Source organism: Xyrauchen texanus, chromosome 20, assembly GCF_025860055.1.
Source record: "Xyrauchen texanus isolate HMW12.3.18 chromosome 20, RBS_HiC_50CHRs, whole genome shotgun sequence".
Lineage (NCBI taxonomy): Eukaryota > Metazoa > Chordata > Actinopteri > Cypriniformes > Catostomidae > Xyrauchen > Xyrauchen texanus.
The window spans coordinates 32,843,969-32,870,633 of record NC_068295.1 but is presented as its reverse complement, the minus strand read 5'-3'; the positions used below and the strand labels follow the sequence as shown (position 1 = coordinate 32,870,633).

The 26,665-nt window shown below is 36.3% G+C and overlaps 1 protein-coding gene across 4 annotated transcripts in view; it reads right to left on the bottom strand.

Moving 5' to 3' along the window:
• Nucleotides 1–23,888, bottom strand: part of gbf1 (golgi brefeldin A resistant guanine nucleotide exchange factor 1) — a 118,088-nt gene extending 94,200 nt beyond the window's left edge. For all 4 annotated transcript variants that reach the window (XM_052150922.1, XM_052150919.1, XM_052150921.1 and 1 more), the window contains exons 1-3: nt 23,755–23,888; nt 21,612–21,714; nt 16,647–16,713 (exon numbers count right to left, since the gene is read on the bottom strand). In XM_052150922.1, the coding sequence (XP_052006882.1) occupies nt 16,647–16,713; nt 21,612–21,707 (163 nt within the window). In that variant the 5' untranslated portion in view covers nt 21,708–21,714; nt 23,755–23,888. The remainder of the gene's footprint in view (nt 1–16,646; nt 16,714–21,611; nt 21,715–23,754) is intronic.
• Nucleotides 23,889–26,665: the final 2,777 nt, after the last annotated feature.

Below are 26,665 nucleotides of genomic sequence, written 5' to 3'. Positions count from 1 at the left end.
CAAGGGTTCGTGGGGTTAAATGTTTGGGGATGTTCAAGCCAGATGGAGTCAGTCGGCTCATTGTGCTCGATCTTCTTGTCCTCTTTTCCTGTCAGCAATGCCACCTCCACCTCTTCCATAAACACGTACTCCTGCCCTGTGAGCTTTTCACGGCCTAAAGCATGATTAATGGTGTGCTGGGCCCCTCTATGCACTCAGCACATTGTTGAGAGGATCTGAAACAGGACAACAGTTGCATCCCCACCTAACACGGGCCTAAGCCCCGACTGTCAGTCCCCGGTTAGAGCACTGTTAACTGGCCAGATTTACAGCTACTAGCCAGCACTGGGTGGCTACATGTCAAAGAGGAGACAAGCATCCATCATCGCAACTTATGGAGCATTTTATTGTAGCATACAGAGGACATGATGAGCAAGCCGCCACCCCGAGTGACACCAGTACAATGCTGTGGGTGTTAAACTTACCACAGGGACGGATGACTTACATATGAAGCATGTACTCTGGATTTACAGTGCTCAAGCAACACTTCAGCACACCTACAGAAAAGCACAACTTGAAACAATGTATTACATGATTTATGCCAAAGCTTTGCAACTGTAGTGGAGTCTGTCCACAGGCTATACACTCTACGTGACATCTAAAGCAGATGTGGCACAATAAAAAAGGGAAAAATCTGTTATGATCTGGAGGTGCTTCAGCAAGGCTGAAATCGGGGAGATTCGTTTTAGTGAATGACACGTGAATCAAGCCATGTACAAGTTTATCCAGGAAAACTTGCTTCTGACAATGTTCCCCAACTCTGAGGATTGGTTTTCAATCAAGGTGTGGATGGAGGACCTCCAGATCAAGACCCTGTCATGGCCAGCCCAACCTCCAGACCTGAACCCCACTGAAAACCTCTGGAATGTGATCAAGAGGAAGATGGATGGTCACACACCATCAAACAAAGCGGAGCTGAATTTTTGTGCCAGGAGTGGCATAAAGTCAGCAAATAGCAATTTGAAAGACTGTTGGAGAGCATGCCAAAAAACATGAAAGCTGATATCAGAGTTATTCCACCAAATATTGATTTCTGAACACTTCCGATGTTAAAACATTAGTATTGTGTTGTTTAAAAATGAATATGAACCTGTTTTCTTTGCAATATTCGAGGTATGAAAACAATGCATCTTTTTTGTTATTTTGACTAGTTGTCATTTTCTGCAAATAAATGCTCTAAATGGAAATATTTGCATTTGGAATTTTATCAGTACTTTATAGAATAAAAGAAACATGTTTATTTTACTCAAACACATACAGTTGAAGTCAGAAATTTGCATACACTTAGGTTGAAGTCATTAAAAAAAAAAATTTTAACATGTGCTTTGCTACAGGAGGGACTGGTGCAATTCACAAAATAGATGGCATAATGGAGGAAGGAAAATTATATATTGAAGATATATTGAAGCAACATCTCATGAAATCAGCCAGGAAGTTAAAGCTTGGTCGCAAATGGGTCTTACAAATGGACAAGAACCCCAAGAATACCTCCAAAGTTGTGGCAAAATGGCTTAAGGACAACAAATTCAAGGTACTGAAATGGCCATCATAAAGCCCTGAACTCAATCCGAATTTGTGGGCAGAACTGAAAAAGCGTGTGCGAGCAAGAAGGCCTACAAACCTGACACGGTTACACCAGTTCTGTCTGGAGGAATGGGCCAAAATTCCAACAAATTATTGTGAGAAGCTTGTGGGAGGCTACCCAAAAGCCTCCCACAAGCCCAAGTTAAACAATTTAAAGGCAATGCTACCAAATACTAACAAAGTGTATGTAAACTTCTGACCCACTGGGAATGTGATGAAAGAAATAAAATTTCACATTCTTAAAATAAAGTAGTGATCCTAACTGACCTAAGACCGGGAAAGATTTCTATGATTAAATGCCAGGAATTGTGAAAAACTGAGTTTAAATGTATTTGGCTAAGGTGTATGTAAACTTCTGACTTCAACTTCAGAAAAAATTATCAGTTTCTCTGGAGTTACTATTTATTGGTAGAGCTGTATATCTATATCAAATACTTTATATATTGCATAAATGCAGTTGTGGGCAAAAATGTTGGCACCAGTGGTAAATATGAGCAAAGAAGTCTGTGAAAAAACAATCTACATTATTTATCCTTTTGACCTTCCATTTAAAAAAAACAATCATAAAAATCTAACCTTAATATTGAAACAGGGGAAAAACAATTGTTTTAAATAAATACTTTTCTCCAAAATGCATTGGCCCTAAATATTGGCACCCTTTTATTGATTACTTTTTGCAATATCCCTTTGCCAAGATAACAGCTCTGAGTCTTCTCCTATAATGCCTAATGAGTTTAGAGAACACCTGGAAAGGGATCTGAGACCATTCCTCCATACATAATCTCCACAGATCATTCAAATTCTGAGGTCCATGTAGGTGGACTCTCCTCTTCAGTTCACCCCACAAATTTTCTATGGGGTTGAGGTCAGGGGACTGGGATGGCCATGGGAGAACCTTGATTTTGTGGTCAGTGAACCATTTTTGTGTTGATTTTGATGTTTGTTTTGGATAATTTTCCTGCTTGAAGGTCCAACCAGGGCCCATTGTAAGCTTCCTGGCAAAGGCAGCCAGGTTTTGATTTTTTTATCTGTTGGTATTTGATAGAGTACGTGATGCCATGTATCCAAACAAGATGTCCAGGACCTCTGGCAGAAAAACAGCCCCAAAACATTAAAGATCCAGCACCACATTTAACTGCAGGCATTGGGTACTTCATCTCTGTGTGTGCCAATCCCATCTTTGGTGTTTGCTGCCAAAAAACTCTTTATGTTTCATCTGACCACAGAACCCGGTCGCATCTGAAGTTACAGTAGTGTCTGGCTAACTGAAGATGCTTGATTTTGTTGTTGGATGAGAGCAGAGTCTTTTTTTTTCTTTAAACCCTCCCAAATAACTTGTGGTGATGTAGGTGATGTCTGATCTTTTTTTTTTTAGACATTCTGACCCCAAGACCCAACTATTTTCTGCAATTCTCCAGTTGTGATTCTTGGAGATTCTTTGGCCACTTCCATCCTCTTCACTCTGCATGGAGACAATATATACATGCGTCTTTTTCCAGGCTGATTCTTAAGATCTCAAGTTGATTGTAACTTGTTCATTATTGCCCTGATGGAGGAAATGGGCATTTTCAATGTTTCGGCTATGTTCTTATAGCCACTTACTATTTTGTGAAGCTCAACAACATTTTGCCACACATCAGAACTATATTCTTTAGTCTAGCCCACTGTGATTGATGATTAAGGTTATTTGGCCTGAGTGTTACCTCATATTTATACCCCTGTGTAACAGGAAGTCATGGCTGAAGTTTCATGTTCCTAGTCAACCAGGTACTTTAAAATATGAATGGAATATACTTCAGATATATTTTAAGCATAAGAATTTCTAGGTGAGTCAATAATTGTGTACAATGTGTTTTGGAGAAAAATATTTATTTAATAATGAAGTACTTACTGCACCTATAGAATTTGCACACTAACATTTTAATACATGAACAAAGCTACACAGGGACTTCAGTGAACATTTTGAGTGATGACGCCAATTAATTGTTGAATCAGTTTGGTATCGATTCACTGAAACGGACAGTTTAAACTGATTCATATAAATTAATTGGACTTTTTGCTACTCAAATTTAAATCAGAGAAACAATTAAAACATCTCTATCTTCACCCACTCATACTTGAAATTAAACAGGTAGTGATTGTGAAACTTATCCAATTATATGGTCTTTAGGAAACGTAATGGCCCAGTAAAAGGTACATTCAAAGTGATATACATGATTCATATCCTTTGAATTTTATAAGAAAAAATATTTCATTTGTTCTATCTGAACATTTCTGACAGAAAACATCTGTCATGTTATAATTTATCATAGACCTATTTGTTTTGTTTTTTATTATAAGCAGGGCTCAAGTTGATGGGGGATGCCATCTCCCATGTTGATAGAAATGGCAAAAACCATCCCCCTTTAGAACCACCATCCCTTTAAATCAATTGTGTTACTGACATTTATTACTTAAAACGAATCACGCAAGTAAAATATTATAATTATCTACACTTGATAAATAACAGACTTTAAATAACATCAATATCAATAGCTGATCAGAATTATATTTTGACACATTCGGGGTTGCCAGACATCAAGAGAGGCAATCCCCCAATCAGATCTTTCAGCAGTTTTGCTCACTTTCTAAAATAGCCAAGAGAAGAGTTCAGGGAAATCATTTGACTTTCTTTAAAAAGAACAGAAGGGAAGATATTGCTATATAGTGCACAGTTAAACGTGTAAATATCGCCCATAAATCGCTTTTGGGTGTAGAACTCTCACACCACAGTTTAAGCATCTTTCATAGAAACAGCCCACATTTCCAATACTTGTTCCGTCATTGGCGTGGTAAAGATGTGTGTATGTGTGTGTGTGTGTGTGTGTGACAGTGAGCAAGCCATCGACAGGAAAACTTTTTCATTATCCTGATGTGGATACTTTCAAAAAATAAATAAAGAAATTCTAATTCATCACAAAATACAACAATAAAGGGTAACAGGTGCATATTATGGCCATGTATAAGCATTAGAGCCATGAATCTTTGCTATTGATGCAGAATGTAAACATTACAAATTACACAATCTTCTACATACAGTATACTATATAAACTTTCAATCATCATCGAGTGGTTACAAAAATTACTTCGTGTTCTCATGTGGATACTATTCAAACAATGAGGCAGAAAGCATATTCTGTATATGCAGCATGGACAAAATGACAGCTGCAGTGACATTTTTCATTTCTCTATAATAAACATAAATATACAAGAGACTGCTTGGAAAATTGAGACAAACCATATATTGCCATAATCATTCATTTATTTACTACGCTCCATCAGTCAATACGATATGTTTATGCAGGAGTTACAAGGATAATAAATTGGACTCAGTAATAAAGTATTTACATGACAGGATATATGAATAATCAGCATATTTGAGATATATATATATATACATATATACACACACACACACTAAACTTATTGTACCGTTACATCATTTAAATAATATTTATTAAGTTGATAAGGTTTCTAATATGTCCCTCCCACTTGTAAGATCGTTCCAATACAGCAGGCTACATTTGATATTGTCTTGATCTAGTCAATATTAACATTTTCAGTAATTAAAAATGAATTTGTAAAAAATGCTAAACCAGTGAAACAGGTTAGTTAATGGAACATAATTTCAATAACCATTAATTTGCATATAGTAGTAGTAGCCCGACAGTTACTTTTGCACCATTTTTGCATTGAGGTGATGCGCTAGGCACCGACTGAGACATACAGTGAGCGCTTGTCTGACAACACAACCCATGACATCCACAGCAACTTGGATAAAAATGGACATGTGTTAAGAGCAAGGTTTCTCGAACTACCATAGAAAGAACAATGGTACCAGTTAACTTATGACATAATTATTTAGGCTTGTCAACAATTCCCAGAAATCAACCATGTGTTGGATCAGTTGCAAGGTTAAAACATTAGCAAGTACTGTATTCCGTGCTCTTTTCTTATCTCTCATTAAGACAGGCAGGCGAATGTGGCGAAGAGGACCCAGGGACAGTTGATAATTGTTTTGTGATGGAAACCTAGGATGCCAGATTTGGCGTAATGGAAGGAGGCCTCTCTCCTCAGGGAACAGCAGTTGTTAATTCCTTCCAGTGAAACTCTCGCTATTCAACAGGTTAGGCTCCTATCTCATCTCTTTGACATTCACATCGAGATTAATTTACCTTTAAACCTTCAGCTTAGCACTAGAGGTTAATGATAATAGACCTTAGTCAGGGTACCATATTTATTTTATCGCAAATTAAAACGAGGATGTGAGGGATAGACGTACAGCCTGTTCAACTGTTTAATACCTTAATGTTGATATTTCAGCTGATGAATCATTTAAAAAAAAACATCTAAAAGATTTTAGTGGAAAACAAATGTGGACAACATGAGGTTTGATTATTAGATGTGAAGTATATATTTAGATAGTATTCCCAATGTATGTCTATCACTCAAAGCCTCTTTTTCAGTTGTGAAATTTTAAATATGCCATCTACACCGACTAAGCTCTATAGTTTGGATATAACATATTAGGGCTGGCGGAATGACAGTTCATAAGGAATTATATTGTTAGGCACAACGCAAAGCAGAGATTAAATGTTTATGGTTGCTGAGCAATGTTGCAACTCATTGCATTAATATACAATATTTAATTGGTGGGCAGGTTTGCATATATTGTATAATTTACAATTGCTCCAACCATGGCTCATTCAATTAGAAATTTGGAGCTGGAACTATCAGTTTTATAAGTCTTACTGTTTTGAGTCTTTTGTTTTTCACTCAAGTGTTACATAATGTGAAGTTGTTATGAATAATCTTATCTTGTCATTTACTTGTTATTGAATTAGGTAAATATTAAGAGTTCTTCAGAGAATTACTGTTTTCACTTTGTAAGATCCAAGACAAAAATCGGTCACACCATTCAAACTAGTGAAAATGTAACTACTACTTTGAGTAATTTGGATTTATTTACAGATTTAACAATTGAGTAGGATCAATGTGTGAAGCAGAACCTAACAAAAAGCTGAATTTAAAAGTAAAGACCTCAAATAATTATGAAATGATATGTCCTTATATATGTATGTCCTGTCCACTGCTGAAGTGATTACTCTGTTCACTCAATTTTATTTTGTAATGCAAAACCTTGGGTGACATCCCAGTTGGAGTAATCATCACATTTGATATTGAGAACACTCACGCTCTACTTGTTTGGCTTCTCAGATGATGTTACCAAGGTCACGAGTGGTCGACTCCTATGGAGTTTTTTTTTGCCTCCCACTCCCTTGAAGACTATTTCTGAGACAAAGTTAATTGGCCACATTAAATCAGAAACTAGCATTGATTTGTAGTATATTATAAAGTAATGGCAACTAGAATCTCATTCGGAGATTATATTCTTCTCCCCACATTTGTACAGTGGTTATCTGAGAGTGATTTTTGTTTTTGGCACCATTCTGAGTAAACTCTACGGTCTGTTATATGTGAAAATCCTAGGAGATCAGCAGTTACAGAAATACTCAAACCAGCCCATCTGGCACCAACAATAATCCATGAGATTATTTAATCAGCCAATTCTGTGACAGCAATGCAGTGCATAAAATCATTCAGATACGGGTCAGAAGCTTCAGTTAATGTTTACATCAACCATTAGAATGGAGAGAGAGCAATAAGGCTCATCACCAGGGTTGTAATTATCTCTAACACATGTTTTTTGTTGTAGTGATGGCGGAGGGAGACATAAAATTCATATGAGGTGTCAGAGTGGCAGAGAGAGACTGTACCTATGTGTGCTCGATAGAAGCCTTTATGTGTGCGATTACTTGGCCACTGAGTGCCTTTTTAAGTGCCTTTTTTTTATGAACAACGCGCAGTAATAAAAATACTCAAGTTGACAGTTCGCTGCCTCCTGAGTCTTCATTGCTCAGACAACAAACATTTAATGTATGAATGCACGTATGTACATTTGTACATACATACATACTTTAGAGCTGTCAAAGTCTTCACTCTCACAAAAACACACAATAGTCTCTGGAGCACCTGTTTATACACATGCAGTTCAGTCAGTAAGCCTCTTTCTCCACAGCCAAGTTATTTCCCTGCAAACTTGTGTAAATAACAAACATGGGATCCATCGTAAGACTTCGCTATTTTGTTCTCTTTTGCTTCTCTTTATTTCAAGATATTACAGCGTTGTTGATGTGTTTGTTTCCCTAACTTTTCATTGCGACCTGAAGCTGAATTGTACTGCAATAGTAGAGTTTCGCTCTAACTCAGGGATTCTTCCAATGTATTTGAGTGCGTGCACATGGACGTGAGGAACAGTACTCAATATTTTAAATTTGGAGTGTATGAAGGTGTATGTGCTTTTCCCTTTTCCCACAGTACTCCCAGAAATGTTGAATTATTTCTGCTGTGTTGACTTGTTGATATGATGTAAACCATTTGCTCGTATTCCCTTAAACAGTATAAGGAAAATGGCATTCTCGTTTACATGACGTTTCAGAATGCCACTTTCTGAAAAAACCCTGTAAAGTGCATGTAAATGTGGTCATTGACTCAACCAATGTAGTGAGTTGGGACAGGGCAATTCGTTTGTTCGTTGGCACAGAAATTACAAACTTCAGCTTTAACAAAAATGAAGCCATTTACACCATATGTTTTGTGAAATGCAATCATCATCCAAGCTTACCAAGTGTCACCCTTGATTGAAACATCATCATTCTTAGAAATGCAAAGATTAGGGGAGGACTTTGTGCTGGCCAGCAGCATCTTTCCACAAGATACATCCATAAAGTGTGGGAAATGTTATTTTATTATTGAATCATTGCAGATCACATTAACTTAACTTATTTCAAAGTATCACTTGGGGACATTTCTTGGCAACATATGCCAACATAAGTAAACATATTTACATATGTGGCTGTCTACTTTGATTTATGACTGCTTTTTTTTTCTGTGTTTGCCAAAGCACATTCTTGCTGTTCATTTAGGTATGATATATATGCCGATATCAAATGGCAGAGGAGTCCACAGGGCCTCAAGAGTGCAGGATATTCCCACATGCCTCGGGTGAAACCCTTGTTGGGCCAGCAGCACACAGGCACAGCTGTGATTTCGAGACAGCTCACACTTGACCTTGAGTTCCAGTACACTTTACATGCACTTTAACATTGAGACAGAGGATACTACATGAGTGAATCTGAAGAAAACACATTTCAGCACAAAATCAAAACAAAAGATATTGAAGCCTGTTTTTGGGACAAGTTAAAACATTTTGCAATGTGGCATTATTTTCATGACAATTAAGCATAGTCTCTAAAAAAATATTTGGGGGTTACAGTGAGGCACTTACAATGGAAGTGAATGGGGCAAATCCAAAAACCGTTTCAAATACCCACTGTTTAAAAAGTATAGCCATAAGACGTAAACAATAAGCATGTTAACATATTGTTAACCTTTTCTGTGTAAAGTTATATCTAACTTTGTTGCCATGACAACATAAAGCCGTAAATCCTGTAATCCCGGTACACAATGATTTAAACAATTTAACTGTTAAAATAATACATAATTAACATGAATACAAACCTGTTACATTATATAACATGAATACATGTGCTTTTATAAACAATAAGCTTCGAATTTCTGCCTTTAAACACTAAAAGAATTGGCCCCATTCACCTCCATTGTAAGTACCTCAATGCAGTTCTATTATAGTTAATGAAAACTAAAATACAATTAATTGAAATTATTAAAAAAAAAAAAAAACTTTTTCTTAACTTCAAAACTAACTAAAATAAAAATGACCTCAGATTCATTTCAGGTTTAGTTTTAGTTTTTGGGAAAGTAGGACACTTTTGGACATTTTAATTATGATCCAAACACACAAACTGACATACCTTTAAAAGAAAGCTTAGGATGTCTTTTACGACAAAAGCCATAATGAAGAAACTCTTAATACTGAGAAGTAGAACCTTTGAAGACCCTCTTTTTACCAAATCCCAGAGGGAATATGATTCTCTAGAAAATATCTACTAAGTATTTAGTATATTTTTTTTATATTTTGTAACACTTTTACATCATAAACCATAATATAACTTTTACGAGCATTGCACCTGAAATTTATGTAATTTCCTTTACCATTGCTTTTCTCACCGGTGGTCATGATATTAGCTCTGCCACACATCCCAAAGTAAAATAATCAATTTAAAACCTCAAAAAGGTATAAAAAATAAATAAATAAATAAAGATTTAGCCCAAAAATGACAATTCTCTTATTATTTACTCACTTCATGCAATCAAAGATGTGCTTGACTTTCTTTCTTCTACTGAACACAAGCAAAGATATTATAGAAATTAATCTGTATTATATAGCTCTGTAGGTCCATAAAAAATAAAAGTAACAAAGTAATCTGTACATTTTTTAATTCATGTCTTCTAAAGAAATCTTTGGTCTGGGTGAGAACAGACCAAAATGTAACTCCTTTTTCACTATAAATCTTGCAATTTCAGTCTACAGGAACGATCGGCAATGAGACTGCTGATGTCAAGATTTCTGGTAAAAAAGGATGCTACCTTTATGTGCTTTTGGAAGCTTCAAGGTTTTGTACCATGGTGTCTTGCATTGTATGGAACTACAGAGCTGAAAAATTCTTCTAAAAATCTTAAATTGTGTTCAGTAGAAGAAAGAAAGTCATACACATCTGGGATGGCACGAGGATCAGTAAATTATAAGAGACTTTTAATCCCTTTAAGTATTTACTTCTAAAGATTTGTTTAGTAATGATTTATAATCATTTAAGGAAATATACATGGATATACAATGGGGATCAAGCTTAAATATCCTTTGTCACTTTATCCATATTCACCCTATATTATAAAATGTGCAACATTTACAATCCACATTAAACATGAAAAAAACCACAAGAAGTAACACAAGACTGCCCTGAGAAATGTAATGATTTTAGACTTTTTAAATGATACCAGTAAATGCTTCTGCTTTGGCAGCCATGAAAAATACTAAGACTAAAATAAACTAAACTGAAACTGAGAAAACTAAAACCAATTTGTAATAACAGATTGATATAAAATAGAAATAAAATCTAAATAAAAAATCCAAGACTACAATAACACTGCCTCAATGTAACCTCAATTTTTGCTTTCTTAAATAAATGTGATAAATCAAAATCATTTTTTGTGGTAATCAACATTAAGCCACAAATGCTGTCGATTGAGCTTAAAGGTGCTATATGTATGATTGACAACAAGCATTTGAAATGGGTATTGCAGTCCAAATTCAAAATATTGGAGAGCTGACTGCCCCGCCCCACACTTGAAGCTCATGCGGTTGCCCGAATGAGGACACGCATCAGGAACGAGCGAAACTGAATAAGTCTCCAATATTTATCCTTGTTTTACTATGCCTCTGGTCATGGTGGTATTTAGACGGATGTCGAGGCTTTTTAGGTCTGGTGGAATCTGTTATCTCTGATCCAGATCATTTGCTGGCTTCCAAGGCTGCAGCGCGCAGTGTTGTTTGCCTGCAAACTTGTTCAAATGTGGCAACCTGGTGGTGTCGAAATACTAGCGGGCGGGATCACAAAGGCCAAAAAAATAAACAGAAATTCCGTCCCGGAAAGGAAACTTCAAAGTAGAATATACTGGCTGTAGCGTTGTTATCTGAGAAGTCAGTATTTCAACTTGGCATGTTTCCTAATTCTCTAATGACATATTATGTTCATTTTATGATTTAGTACAGTCAAATTATTACATATAGCACGTTTACCTTGTATTGAAACCGGAATTTTTCTTAAAGTCTAGGAACAAATATGCAGGACTATTACCAGGTTCTCCTATGCTTTACTCCCATGTTGCTTATTTTGAAAGTTATTAAAATGTGAGACTTTTAAAAACTTTCAACCATACAATCCAATTATTAGAAAAGAAAAACATTGAGATATTGATAATGGAATATAATAGAAACATTATCAGATATTACATCAACATTGTCAAGTGTAGACTAAATTTGGGAACAGATTTATGGAGACAAGACCGTGCAAATAGTATTTTCAAATGCTGTACGCCTAAGGGTCTGTCAAGGGCACAAGGAGTTTCTTGATCAACAAGGCACCATTAAAAAAATCCTCAACAGTTCTTTGTTCTGGAAATGAATAGACCTGTGATCAAAGTATCACTATAATGTTAACTATAAAACTCAGTTGCAATACAACCATCAACTTGTGTGGTCTGACTTATTAAAGATGGACTTATGAATTTCTTTAGTAAGAAAACCCCATGAGAGAAAAGGCTAGTAGTACAGAGTAAGTGAAAGAGTTGTCAATCAAACAAAGCTCTGGCATTGGATCTACTGGGTGTCATCTTTAAACCTGCATTTGTATGAATAGAAATGAAAGGATTTAGTCCGTCAGCTTTCTCTACAGACTTGTCAAAAACCTGACCTTCGATGCAAAGGGAGGGGAGAGGGGAGAGAAAGATTCAAAGCTTTAAAGGGGTAAGGCTGGGGCTGAATAGTGTATAAAATTGAATACAAGCAGGTGAGACATCTTCATTCAATGCGCTGTTTCCATCTCCCTTCCTATTGCCTCAACAGTACAATATTTGCTGTAGAGACAGCCGATATGAAAAATATCCACTGGAATTACTTGACCCCATATTGAATCCTAGTTCTCAATGTGGTGTTAAACAGAACATCTCATAGCTTGAATATCTCCCTTACAAAACCAATAGATCCATAAAGCAGTCGTCCACCAAGCTAGCCAACCGATCCAAATCTAATTTTCTGATACCACCAAAACCCAGTTTGTTTGTGGATTTGAAAAAGGGAGAAGTCTAAATGCCAACGCCAAAATAACGCCAACCCAAGTATGCACTGTCATTCATTTGTCACCTCAAACTGCTTGTTTGTAATTCTATAGTAGCTAAAGCTTAACAAGAACATCCGAGTGGCTTCTCCTGTCAACAGAGAAGAGTAATGTTTACATTCAATATTTAAACTGGCAAACATATAAATATTATATATTTTCAAAAATGGTTCTAGATGCAATTCTATTTCTATTAAAACTTTAAAAGGTGTGAATGACTTATCAGCAGGATCACAATTAAATCTGCCACACAGTACTCAACCATGAACACCCATAATTCATAAAGTTCTACATATTTTCTGACCCTTGTGTTCTTTTATTAGATATTCTGGCTTTTCTGATTATGTTTTTAGTGTAGTACTCTCAGCTTAGTTTAATAGATTTTTATGCATTTAAATCTATTCCACACATTTTGCCCCAAAATCAGAGCAGAAAATGTGGACAAAGCCCTGGGTCACCAACGCAATTCACCTACTTGTATATCACAGCAGCTCACTCAAGAAGCCTTGTGTTAATTACTCCAGCTAAAACAAATTATTAATAAATCGGTCACCACCTTCATGGTTGAGATTCCAAGACAAGGGACACAAATCAGAAACATTGTATTGTTAATTGTCAAATGGGTCCTTACAGTATATTTTAAAATACTTAATGACAACCATCAACATATACTACTCTCACTGAGCACTTTATTAGGAACACCCGAACACCTACTCATTCATGCAATTATCTAATCAGCCAATCGTGTGGCAGCAGTGCAATGCATAAAATCAGATACGCGTCAGGAGCTCAGTCCATGTTCAGATCAACCATTAGAACAGAGAAAAAATGTGATCTCAGTGATTTTGACCATGTCATGATTGATGGTGCCAGATGGGCTGGTTTGAGTATTTCTGTAACTGCTGATCTCCTGGTATTTTCACACACAACAGTATCTACAGTTTACTCAGAATGATGCCAAAAACAAAAAACATCCAGTGAGCGGCAGTTCTGCGGACGGAAATGACTTGTTGATGAGAGAGGTCAACAGAGAATGGCCAGACTGGTTCAAACTGACAGATAAGCTATGGTGACTCAGATAACCACTCTGTACAAATGTGCATCCCTTCATGGCCACAATTTACCCATCTTGGCTAATTCTGACACAAAGCAATAGTTGTCTCAAACTGGTTTCATGAACATGACAATGAGTTCACTGTTCTTCAGTGGTCTTCCCAGTTACTGGATCTGAATTCAGTAGACCACCTATGGGATGTGGTAGAACGTAGATTCACAGCATGAATGTACTGCAGAAATTGTGTGATGCAATCATGTCAACATGGACCAGAATCTCAAAGAAATGTTTCCAACATCATGTGAAATCCATATTCCTGTTCTGCGACCAAATGGAGGCCCTACCTAGTATTAGTATAGTGTGCCTAATAAAGTTCTCAGTGAGAGTATGTTGGAAGAAAAAGTTGGTTTTCATTTACTTTGCCGTTTCAAACCAGTTTGTGGAGGAAAACAACTGTCTGTTTCATGTATGGCACATGAAACTAGCCTACCATGCATTGCTTGCGTCAGGTGTGTTTAGGTGGAGAAGAAAAAGAGTACATGTACTAAACCCAGGACTGGAAACTAGTTGTCTCAGAAATATTAAAATGGTCTCATTCAAGAGTAAATTTTTTTGTGGAACGAGAGACAACACTTCCTTTCCCAGAACAATCTATCTCTTGGGTTGACAAGTCTCCCTGCTATATTTACCCAACCAAAACTGCAGATGATATACTTCCAGCTGCATTCTGCTGCCATACAACACATGTTCCTGCCAATCAAACGGCTGGTGCAGAGGAAGGAGAAAGGAACCTTTATCAAGCAAACAAAAGTGGCCAGTAAATCTTTGGGGCTAATCCACATTTCCTTTGGTGGTAGCTTTTTTTGTTGGCCAAGATAAAATTGCCACAATGTGAATGGAATTAGTAGGCTTTCATTAAGAAGACAGCTGGGCAACTAAAGTCCACCCAACACCATTTAATAGATACACATAAAACTTAATTCAAGAGAAAACACTGACAATATAACATGATCCAACCTTTTCTACCCACTTCAACTTGTATACTATCTTGAGTTCTTGAAAGTGAATGAGCAATATTCCTGCATTACCTACTAGGCACTTGCATTTTTTAGGCCCTATATTAGGCAAATAGGTGTGCAGACTAAATAATCATAAGTAAAGAAAAGGCAATCAGAGAGAACAGTGCTAATTTTTCTTGATATGGCAACAGGTATAACATGTAGCCATGGCTGCAAATCAAAAAAATTCCTAAATACACTGTGGGACCAACTTATCAACAAATATGAAAAGATGTGTTCAATACTTCTAGAAATCTCTTGATTGATGACATTTACATCCTACCAATAGGCTTGCAGAACAAGCTAACATCCTCCATGAAAGACTATGAAGAGGTGAATGAAAACAAACACTTGTTTCACAGTGCAAGAGTTCTAACAAGGCCTTTGCTGTAGGTCAGACTCAGAGGGGGAGTTTGGCACATTTCACCCTGTGTCAAGACACAGGCGCTCCTGTCGATCTCAGAGCAGCAGTGTTCTCCAGAGAGAGGACTCCCCATCCAGGGCTTCCATTACAGAGGCATGATGACATGCAGATAGAGCAGAGAGCTAATGCACATCTCATCATCTCACACCCCTCCATTAATGAAAAAACAGAAATTCACTATGATGACTCAGGTCAGGCATGCAGAGAAGGATATTCAGAAACAGCAAGAAGTTACTAAAGGGAATTTATGTTACTCAGGAATATGTGTGCCACCCTTACTCGGAGAGCCTGAAGGGCTTGTTTTAATCATGTTCAATGTTACAAAAAATTTACTTGAACCTTGAACTCTTAAAGGTGAAGTGTGTAATTTCTGCGCCCTTTGCGGAACCAAACAGAATTGCAAAAACAGTGATTGTTACCAAACATGTTTCCTGAACACTCCTCCCATCTTCCACTGTCTGTTTGACCAACAAGTCTCACCACAAATTGACACCATTGGTTAAGCCAATGTTGCATCTTCTGGCTGGCTAGGATTTCAGAAAAAACAGAGCAATGTTTTAATAGTGAATAGGAGCACAATGTTAGCGCTTTCTGGGAACATCTATCTAAAAATGGATTACTTTTAATTATTTCTGCATGTGAAGCAGCATGGGTTACAATAAAATTAAATTAACACACACTTCACAGTTAAGTCCAAAAGATTTTACTGAAATTTTATAAACAATCTATAGCTATAATGTCCGTGTTGTGGAAACAAATTAGTGCTTGAAAAAAAAAAACCTTTGGCGTTCTCTCCGCTTGCTCAATTACTTAGAGCCTTTAAAAGTCTTCTTATTTAGTTGTCATGACATGGGAGATATCATAAAAAGTAATGGTGAATAACAAATAAGTATCAATTTCAATTCAAGACCGATTTGGGAGTGTTATAACATGATTACAATACCCCTTCATAACCAAAAGCATTATAGTAAGAGAGGAATTTTCCATTCTTTTTGAACAGAGAAACAATTGCACAACACTGCATAACATTTACCTTTGCAGTCCTATTCATTAAGAGGCATTTGGTTAACTAAACGAACAAACACTTACATAGATTCCATGGGACCCAAAAATTACGAGGTGGCATAAAAGCCCAATAATAAGACATTGAGAAAGATAATATTGACATTTGAAAAGGCCATCTCTTTTCTCAGAGGAAATTTAGTATACACCTGGTTAAATATGCTTTTGTTTTGTAGCAGGAAAAAAGTACTTTTGTGAATGCCAAATGAGTCAGTTAAGTTTGGATGTGGTTTGTTCACATAAAGTCTTGTATGAAGGAAAAGATGAAAAGGTGCTATGAAGAAATGCAAAGATAACTTATTCAATTACATATTTTGTTTGTGTGAAAGACTTTAATCAAACAAATCTTTATTACTAGGAAGAAAGTTCTGAAGCAAAAAAAAAAAAAAACATCTGTGAAAGCCACTATTACAAAACTACCAGATTAGATAAACATAACTGACCCCAAATAGACATAGACACACAGTTATTTAAACTGATCTACAGTAATGAAGAATTAGATTATGTCTAACCTTTTATCTTATTGAGTTCTTCTTTCAAGTTGCTGAAGCCATTTAGTAGTGGGTCCTGCTCTTCATCCTATAAAAGAATCATATTAGTTATTTTTTCATTTTGGATAGTAGCAATTAGGGAGGTTACGATTTCTGAAACAATATCATTTGATATATTAAGGTTATTTAAATAAGAGTTACAGTGGCAAGAAAAAGTATGTGTGAACCCTTTGGAATTAAATGTATTTATGATTAAATTTGTTTTAAAATCTGGTTTGACATTAATCCAAGTTACAATAATGTACAAACACAATCTATTTTAACTAGTAACACAGAAATTATAGTATTGTTCTTGTACATATTGATTACATCATTCAAACATTCACCCTGTACATTGGAAAAGTCTGTGAACCCCTAGGCTAATGATGTCAACAAAAGCTAATTAGAGTCAAACCTGGCATCGAATTAATGAAACGAAATCGGAGGTGTGGGTTAGACCTACTTTGACTAATAAAAAGCACTCAAAACATTTTGAGTTTGCTATTCACAAGAAGCATCAGTTGACATAGACATGCCTTGCAAAAAAGCGAACTCAGAAAACCTACGATCAAGAATTGAATGAAGAATGCTCAATGAGGTAAATAAAAACCCTTGAGTGACAGCTAAAGACTTGAAGGAATCATTGGATCTGGTTAACATCTCTGTTCATGAGTCTACTATATGGAAAACATGCAGGTATGGTGTCAATGGCAGGACACCACAAAAGCAGCAGCAGAAAAATGTCTTGCATACCTGAAGTTTGCCAATGACCACCTTGACACGCCACAACACAACTGGGAAAATGTCTTGTGGACATACCAACTGCATACCAACATGAAAACATAATCCCAAAGGTGATGTATGGTGGAGAGAGCATCATGATTTGAGGCTGATTTGCTGCTTCAGGGCCTAGACCGCTTGCCATCAGAGGGAAAAATGTATTCCCAAGTTTATCAAGATATCCTACAGGATAATGTCAGGGTGGCTGTGCGCCAGCTGAAGATCAGTAGAAATTGGGTGATGCAATAGCACAATGCCCCTAAACATTCAAGTAAATACACTTCAGTACATTTTCAAAAAAATTTAATCCACTGTTTGATGTGGCCCAGTTAGAGCCCAGACATTATGACCATTATAATGATCTCAAGAGAGCCGTTCACACCAGACATCCTAAGAATATGGCTGTGCTGAAAAAGTTCTGTACGGAAGAATGGTCCAAAATTCCTTCTCATCGTTGAGCAGGTCTAATACTCAGCTAAATGAAACACTTGGTTGAGGCTAATGCTGCCAAAGGAGGATCAACTGTAATTAAATCCAAGGGTTCATTTAATTTTCCACAGCAATGTGAATGTTTTATGGTATATGTTCAATAAAGAGATGAAAGATAATAATTGTTATTGTGTTGTTAGCTTAAGCACATTGTGTTTGTCTATACCTGTGACTTTGATAAAGATAAGATCAAATCTTGTGACCAATTAATGCAGAAAACCAGGTAATTCCAAAGGGTTCACATACCTTTTCTTCTCACTGAATGAAATAATATTAAAATGTAAATAATATTTAAATATGAATTCTGAGAATGATAAAGCCCTTGCATATGCCCTTATAACAAAAATCGACTCCATGGTCAGCATCAAAAAAAATTTAAATTTATGTTATGCAGGTCTGCAGTATATATATATATATATATACACACACACACACACTCACCTAAAGGATTATTAGGAACAACTGTTCAATTTCTCATTAATGCAATTATCTAATCAACCAATCACATGGCAGTTGCTTCAATGCATTTAGGGGTGTGGTCCTGGTCAAGACAATCTCCTGAACTCCAAACTGAATGTCAGAATGGGAAAGAAAGGTGATTTAAGCAATTTTGAGTGTGGCATGGTTGTTGGTGCCAGACGGGCCGGTCTGAGTATTTCACAATCTGCTCAGTTACTGGGATTTTCACGCACAACCATTTCTAGGGTTTACAAAGAATGGTGTGAAAAGGGAAAAACATCCAGTATGCGGCAGTCCTGTGGGCGAAAATGCCTTGTTGATGCTAGAGGTCAGAGGAGAAAAGGCCGACTGATTCAAGCTGATAGAAGAGCAACTTTGCCTGAAATAACCACTCGTTACAACCGAGGTATGCAGCAAAGCATTTGTGAAGCCACAACACGCACAACCTTGAGGCGGATGGGCTACAACAGCAGAAGACCTCACCGGGTACCTCTCATCTCCACTACAAATAGGAAAAAGAGGCTACAATTTGCAAGAGCTCACCAAAATTGGACAGTTGAAGACTGGAAAAATGTTGCCTGGTCTGATGAGTCTCGATTTCTGTTGAGACATTCAGATGGTAGAGTCAGAATTTGGCATAAACAGAATGGGAACATGGATCCATCATGCCTTGTTACCACTGTGCAGGCTGGTGGTGGTGGTGTAATGGTGTGGGGGATGTTTTCTTGGCACACTCTAGGCCCCTTAGTGCCAATTGGGCATCGTTTAAATGCCACGGCCTACCTGAGCATTGTTTCTGACCATGTCCATCCCTTTATGGCCACCATGTACCCATCCTCTGATGGCTACTTCCAGCAGGATAATGCACCATGTCACAAAGCTCGAATCATTTCAAATTGGTTTCTTGAACATGACAATGAGTTCACTGTACTAAAATGGCCCCCACAGTCACCAGATCTCAACCCAATAGAGCATCTTTGGGATGTGGTGGAACGGGAGCTTCGTGCCCTGGATGTGCATCCCACAAATCTCCATCAACTGCAAGATGCTATCCTATCAATATGGGCCAACATTTCTAAAGAATGCTTTCAGCACCTTGTTGAATCAATGCCACGTAGAATTAAGACAGTTCTGAAGGCGAAAGGGGGTCAAACACAGTATTAGTATGGTGTTCCTAATAATCCTTTAGGTGAGTGTATATATATATATATATATATATATGTATAAATATAAACTTTGAACATATTCTATTCTATTACTGCAAGTTTGCTGCAGAGTTTTTCAAATCAAATTTAAGACTTTAAGACCTTTTTCTAGACCTGAACAGATCAAATTAATATTGTAACCCCATACCAAAACAAACCAACACAATCGCCAAATAAATTGTGTATCGCAGACTCTTAGTTAAACAGTCAGGACACCCATTCAGCATGGTCTTAACAATGCTCATCAGCAAAACAGGGTAGGCTATAAGCAAATTTAAAATACTCAAGACATGTTTTCCACATATACATCACATTAAATACAAATTAGAGGTCCACCGATATTGGATTGTGCGGATATGATAATGTGTTAAAAGAAAGACAATTAATCTACCAATAGTTTGTTTTTAAATTACTAGCTTATATTAAATATTCCTAGTCTTTCCTTCTTGTGATGGGGAGGGCCAGACAGAGGCTACAACAGTCCAAATTGGGGGAGGGGTGGGGGGTATATGATTAATAGAATGAAACTTTTAACTTTAAAGTCACATTAACTTTGGAATATACCGGGGTCTAATTTTGAAATGTTTGCATTTCACTGCTTCCAGCTGCAATAAAATGTGCACTCCTACAAAACTCTACAGCGTATAACAATATAAACAATTAAAATTAAACGTTGTCATATTTCAACAACACTATATCAACATCAACAGCGATCTTTAGTGATAGTTTATCATACATTTTTTATATGGCCTAATGATTGTGAACTGCTCCAAAACGCATTGCCCCCCTCCCCAACCCAACCCAACCCAACCCATATTTTGTCAACTCCAGCTATTGATATAATAAGACGTTAAATAATTGGATGAAAGTCGTCTTTAGGTCACCAGCTTGACGATGCCTTCTGATTGGATGGTTATCTTATCCACCTTCTTATACTTTGCCTTTTTGACAGAAGAAAAACTGTTTGTGTTTTTATTTTTATTAATATTAACTGGCTGAATAAATGTACTGGGAAAAAAAACACTGTTATATGTGACATCACTTCATCATGAACAATAATGAGTGATATGAATCCGATTTTTTTATGACAAACCGATTTTGCCTGGCTCAATACATTTATGGTTTCACTGTATGCCAAATATAAGAATATAGAAATATCAATTTAACCCTCACTTCCCATGAGAGAATATGTATTTTTTGCAATTAACTATTTCAGCCCTTTTAGAGAATGCTGTGGAAAAGAGATTGATCAGATAAGCACATAGCAATTGATGGTTAGCACATAGACACTATTAGAACTGAAAATTTTGTAAGGTCATTTATTATAATATTTAGCTGTATGGAATTTACTGTATATTAAATAGTTCTTTCAGTTGTATAAGACAGAAAAGAGTAAAAACGCACACACATTCATACACTGGAAGCTGCGAAGTTACATTGTCCCCATTATAATATTAATCGACACAGCTTTAAACAGCTGATTTAAATACATGTGATAGTTTTGTCTTGTCTTGTCTAAAATAACCATTTAAAATTTGCACAGAACTTCAAACATAGTGTCTGGTTTTTTTCTACAACTTATATGATGTCCCTCTGTTTATGATTACTAAGACTATATGAACAACTTCTCAACTGCCCAGTCGCAGACAGCTTGTAAGTACCTCATAGTAGCCATTCCGAAAGGAGATGGCGGGACCTGTCAGAATACAGGTGGGGGGGAAATAATGCCTCTGCAACAGTTGGAAACACTCACAAGCCCCCACATGCTTGAAAATACAACAGTGCCGCGTTTTCACTTTGAAGGATGCAGCGCATGCATTTATTTAATTAAATCGTATTCTTTTGAAGTTTGATAATCACATTAGGTCATATCACAATTACTGTCGTTCTGCCAGCATATTTAAGACCTCTTTAAATAAATATAAAGACTTTTGTTATATCATTTAAATTTTGGAAAACTGAATTTAAGACATTTTACGGATTCATGGGGACTTAACTAAATTGGGCAACTTACCAAAGGAGTGTGGGTACTCCATCTAGAGTTCCTCTTGATAGCAGCAACAACAACAGAAATCTCCCCTTGAACGATATATATATTCTTGTCCACCATAGTGAATCTAGATTAGAAATAAAAATATGCGATTACACACACAAGTCTATCAGCTCAGCCCCAATCATGTGTCTTTGTTTGATTCAAGAGAGAGATACATGCACATTATACTGTATATGATCATTCCAGTGAAAGAGCTCATGGTGGTCTTTCAACTATCTCATTTTTTTTCAGACCAGATCTTAAAGCTGGAGGTAATCTCTGTGAAAAGCATCAGGTAATGTAGTAACCTTATCGTAAAAAGTGTAAATTACTGCATACAACTTTGATCTACTTTCCCTTGCATCAACATTTTCTATTAACAACTTATTTATCAGCAGGTTGAGCATTGTAACCAATCATAGACATGCTCATTGTGTACATACACCAATCAGATATGACAAAACTACAACGCTACCATCAAAGGGATTGTTCATTTTTGGGTGAAATTTCTCTCATCATTTACTCACCCTCGTGCCATCCCAGATGTATGACTTTCTTCTGCTAAACACAAAGAAAGATTTTTGAAGAATATCTCAGCATTGTTGGTCCTTAGTATCAATACAAGTAAATGGTGGCCAGACATCTGAAAGATTTCGTCTGAATGTGAAAGTGGAGATTTAAAGTAAATAAAAGAACTTAAATATTTATCTGTTTCTCACCCACACCTATCGTATAGCTTCTGAAAACATAGATTTATCCACTGGAGTCATATTGATTACTTTTATGCTGCTTTTATCTGCTGTTTGGAGCGTCAAATTTCTGGTCACCATTCTCTTGCATTGTATGGACCTACAGAGCTGAAATACTCTTATAAAAATCTTAATTTGTGTTCTGCAGAAGAAAGAAAGTCATACACATCTAGGATTGAGGGTGAGTAAATGATGAGAGAATTGTCATTTTTGGGTGAACTATCCCTTTAAAAAACAAATTTCTAAGAAGCGTTTATTGAAGTGTAGGCTACATAAAGAATACGGCTTGCCATATGGACCCCACGCAAAATCAGTAATTTCATGAAAATTACATCAATCAAAATTATGATTTTTGTCATGTTCGCGCAGCCCTAGCAGAAAGCTTTGCCAGATTTGGCTTATCTCAAATAAGCATTCTGGATTCCCATCTAAATCATACTGTTAGCAGATCATAGATCATGATTAGCATTACATGGACATAGTGCAATGTGCAACACTGTGTCTCATTTCAATTATTCATAAGCATCATGGCAATGTGTGAAGACGATGTTAAGGTATCACCGCTTTGCTTCAGCATCCAATAAAATAAGCTCTTGAAGCTTAGTTTAATCAAGCTACCAAAGACATAAAGAAAAGCATTTAACTTAAGGCAAAAATGGGCTTTGGATGAGTTCCATGTAATGAGCAGTGTTGATGGCCACGTAGTAACATTTAGCATCATGATGCTACTGAGAACAGCATCATCATGACAGTCATCAAGTGCACTGACTCCATCAAAAAACGCCACCCTTCTCTGATTACAAACAGACTTTCCGCGATATTTCACAATGAGTCGCGAGATGTGCAAAGGTTGATGTTGATTGTAGCTGAATTGATGAGTAGGCCGATCCGATCAGCGAGCCTGCTAGCCTGTGACAGCTAGCATTGCTTGTCATAACCAAACCAGACCACGTTAAGAGACCAGTAATTCAGAATATGAACATCAGTTTTAAGCGTTCTTCCACTTCAAGATGTAACTGTGAATTACGAAACCAAACGACTTCCAAATAAACAACAGAAGAGAATATTCAGCTAAACAACCTGTCAACAAGCTAGCAAGCTGTTGTCACACTGAATTCGGCTGTAAAACTCCGCATAAAAATGCGTGAAATGCGACCTCGTGTACCTCTCGTTTTGTTTTATACGATTCCACGTCTCTTTTTACAAGAATGCAGCTGTCAACACAGAAAACCATGAAAACACTGTTGTTGTCACTATGACAAGAGTATCCAAAATGGCGTTTAGATCCATTTCCTATAGCTTAGCAGGCTGCCAAAGTGATAAGTCAGGGTGTTTATATAATAACCACACCATAACTGCGCTGAATTAAAACTTACATTTTAGACAGTTCCACGTGGTGTTGTCATGCCCTGTTGTTTTACTGATGGGTAGATAAATATTCTGCCACCGCTGGGTAATCTCCTCCACAGGCAAACTTACTGACGTGGAAATCGTGCCGCGCACACAACAGTGATGTTTCCTGTCACCTGACAGCTCTCTTAGCCAATTATCTTTTGACTACAGGACAATACTTCCCTTGTGTTTAAAAGAGGTTAACTTGTTATTCCTGAAGAGTCAAAAACATTTGTTTATCTGTAAGTGTGCGTTTAACGTTTTCATATGTTTTAGTTATTCAGTTAGTCATTAACAGTGTTTCTTATAAGGTAAAATAAATAAGCGTCCAAAATAGGGCGGGTCTTCTGTTAAAATCACACGCAATCAAGGCTGGTTGAGTTTCACTGATGACGAAACAGAGGGATGTCCTCAGCAGAGAGGATTTCAGAGTGCAGTTTTCTTTCAAATAAAAATAATAAGAAAATAATTTGCTTGGTTTCTATTCCTTGTGTGATTTCCAATTGGATTGTATTGCAAACGATATTCCTTGGAAGAAAGCATGGCCTTTACCTCACACATGTCTTGTAGTCAACAAAGTGAAAAAAAATCAAATTTAAGCTGATTCATAGATTTTATCCAGATATGTGCTCTCTCAAAAGGCTGAAAATTATGTTAAAGGAATGTTCTGTGTTCAATACAAGTTAAGATCAATCGACAGCATTTGTGGCATAATGTTGATTACCACAAAAATTTATTTTGACACATCCCTCTTTCCTTTAAAGAAAAACAAAGCCAAAATCGAGGTTCCAGTAAAGCACTTACAATAGAAGTGAATGGGAGCCACATTTTTACATTAAAATACTCATTTTTTCAAAAGTATAACCGCAAGCATGGTTGGGAGGTTTACTTTTGAAATGTATTCCACTACAGATTACAGAATACATGTTGTAAAATGTAATTTGTAACATATTCCGTTAGATTACTCAAGGTCTGTAACATACTCTAAATACTTTGGATTACTTCTTCAGCACTAGTAGATTGTTTCACTTGTTTTGACTATAAAAACTCTGCCTGTACAGTAAGACAAAATACATGTTAAAAATACATTCTCTGAAAAACCTAAATATCTTATGCAGTGTTGTTTCTAAAACAAGATAAATCTGATCTTGTTTTAAGGATTTTTAAAATTTTTACAAGAAAACAATACAAAAATGATTAGAAAAAATAAGATTTTTGCCCTAATATCAAAGGTCTTACTAGAAAAACAGAAATAGTGAATTCTCTTGATAAAAAAATATGACTGTGTTTCTGGTAACGTGTATATACAAATAGCATTTTAGCTTAGCATAAAGCTGACAGTTTACACAAGGTATATTTCTATTTCTTCTGCTTCAAACTTACTTCACACTTCTCTGTCTGCTCGTATGAATGTAACACATCATAAGAAAGTGTTTCACCGCTGTTCAAATGCACTTTGGATCACATCATTTCTCTGTATAAATGTTTTCCATCTGAAAGGACAGGCGCACTGTTTGAACCTTAGCAATTACCAATATGTCTTGCAACAGCACTGAGCAACATGTACTTAAATAAATACAGAATCTTTCTAGATTCTTCTTTCCCATGAAACTAGACTACAGTTCAGGTGACAGAAAAGTAATTCCCTAAGGAGGGTAGTACAGTTTGGCTGCATGAAATCTATTTAACCTTTATTCTTTATACATTAAAGGTCATGTGTATCAAAAAGCATCAAACACTATTGATAGGCATTACTCTTTAACATATGCATCTTTAAAATTGAACAGAAGCATCTGTAATTGTATGGTTCTTGTGTGCGTTGCAAGGACCTTGTAACCTTTAACATTTAAAAACAGGTGTTTACATTGTTCACATGTTTTATAAATGTTATGATTCATTTTCTTTCTTTAATATAGTATATAGAACTGCCAGGGCCTCAAGAGGATAGGTTAGTATCTTCATTATGAGTTCTGTATGAGGTAATCCACAATAATCAAGCACAAGCACTGAATCTGTAATGCTATTACAAGATAATCATATACACTGTACACCACAGCTTCAGTGTAGGAGATGAATTTAAACATCTAAGTTCAATCTTTTTTCCTTTTTTTAGCTTTCTTTTATTATTTAATGGATGAATAGGGGAGATTGGGGTTAGTTGTCACAAGGGCTAAATCTCAGTGACAAAAAGGTTCTGAGCCAAAAGTCCAATTACACAAATGCTTGTTTTCTCAATTAGTGGTTTTGTTTTTAGGTTTTAAATACATAGTTTATTTTGCACTCCATCTATCCTACAAACTTAAAGCTCTAGGGTAAACAAATGAACACGATAAAACCAAACCAGCATGCATTCGGGCAAGACTCAACTATATAAAGAAGGTTGATTTTCTCAGTTTTTTGTTTTCAATTGTCTTCAGTCAGTCTTTCATCAGTCAATTCAGGGAAGGTAGTAACTTTTTATTAGGGGCAGGATGTAAAATGTGTTTTATGTTGTAATACAGGTTATTTATCAGAATGTATTTTTTGATGTTCCATTAATTGTTTGTGTTTGATAATTGTTTCACTGTTTAAATTTGACTGAAAAGCCTATAAAAGGTTATTTAAAGGCAGGTTCCCATTGTTAACAACTTACCTCTCTAATGGGGCATGTTGTCACCAAAGGTCAACATTTGTTACAGTTTTTCTGAATTGCTAATTTTATCACAATTTTAAACACAAAACTAAATCTTCAAACTACATTCACAAAACCCCTGACTCTTCTGACTAAATCAAACAATTGCCTCAAAAGCATTTCATCTGTGTTCAAAACCAAAGCTTTCAGATCATACACGCAGCCAGTCAATATATAAACACTGCATTTATTAGACACTGCATAAAAAATGGAGAACACAGCGT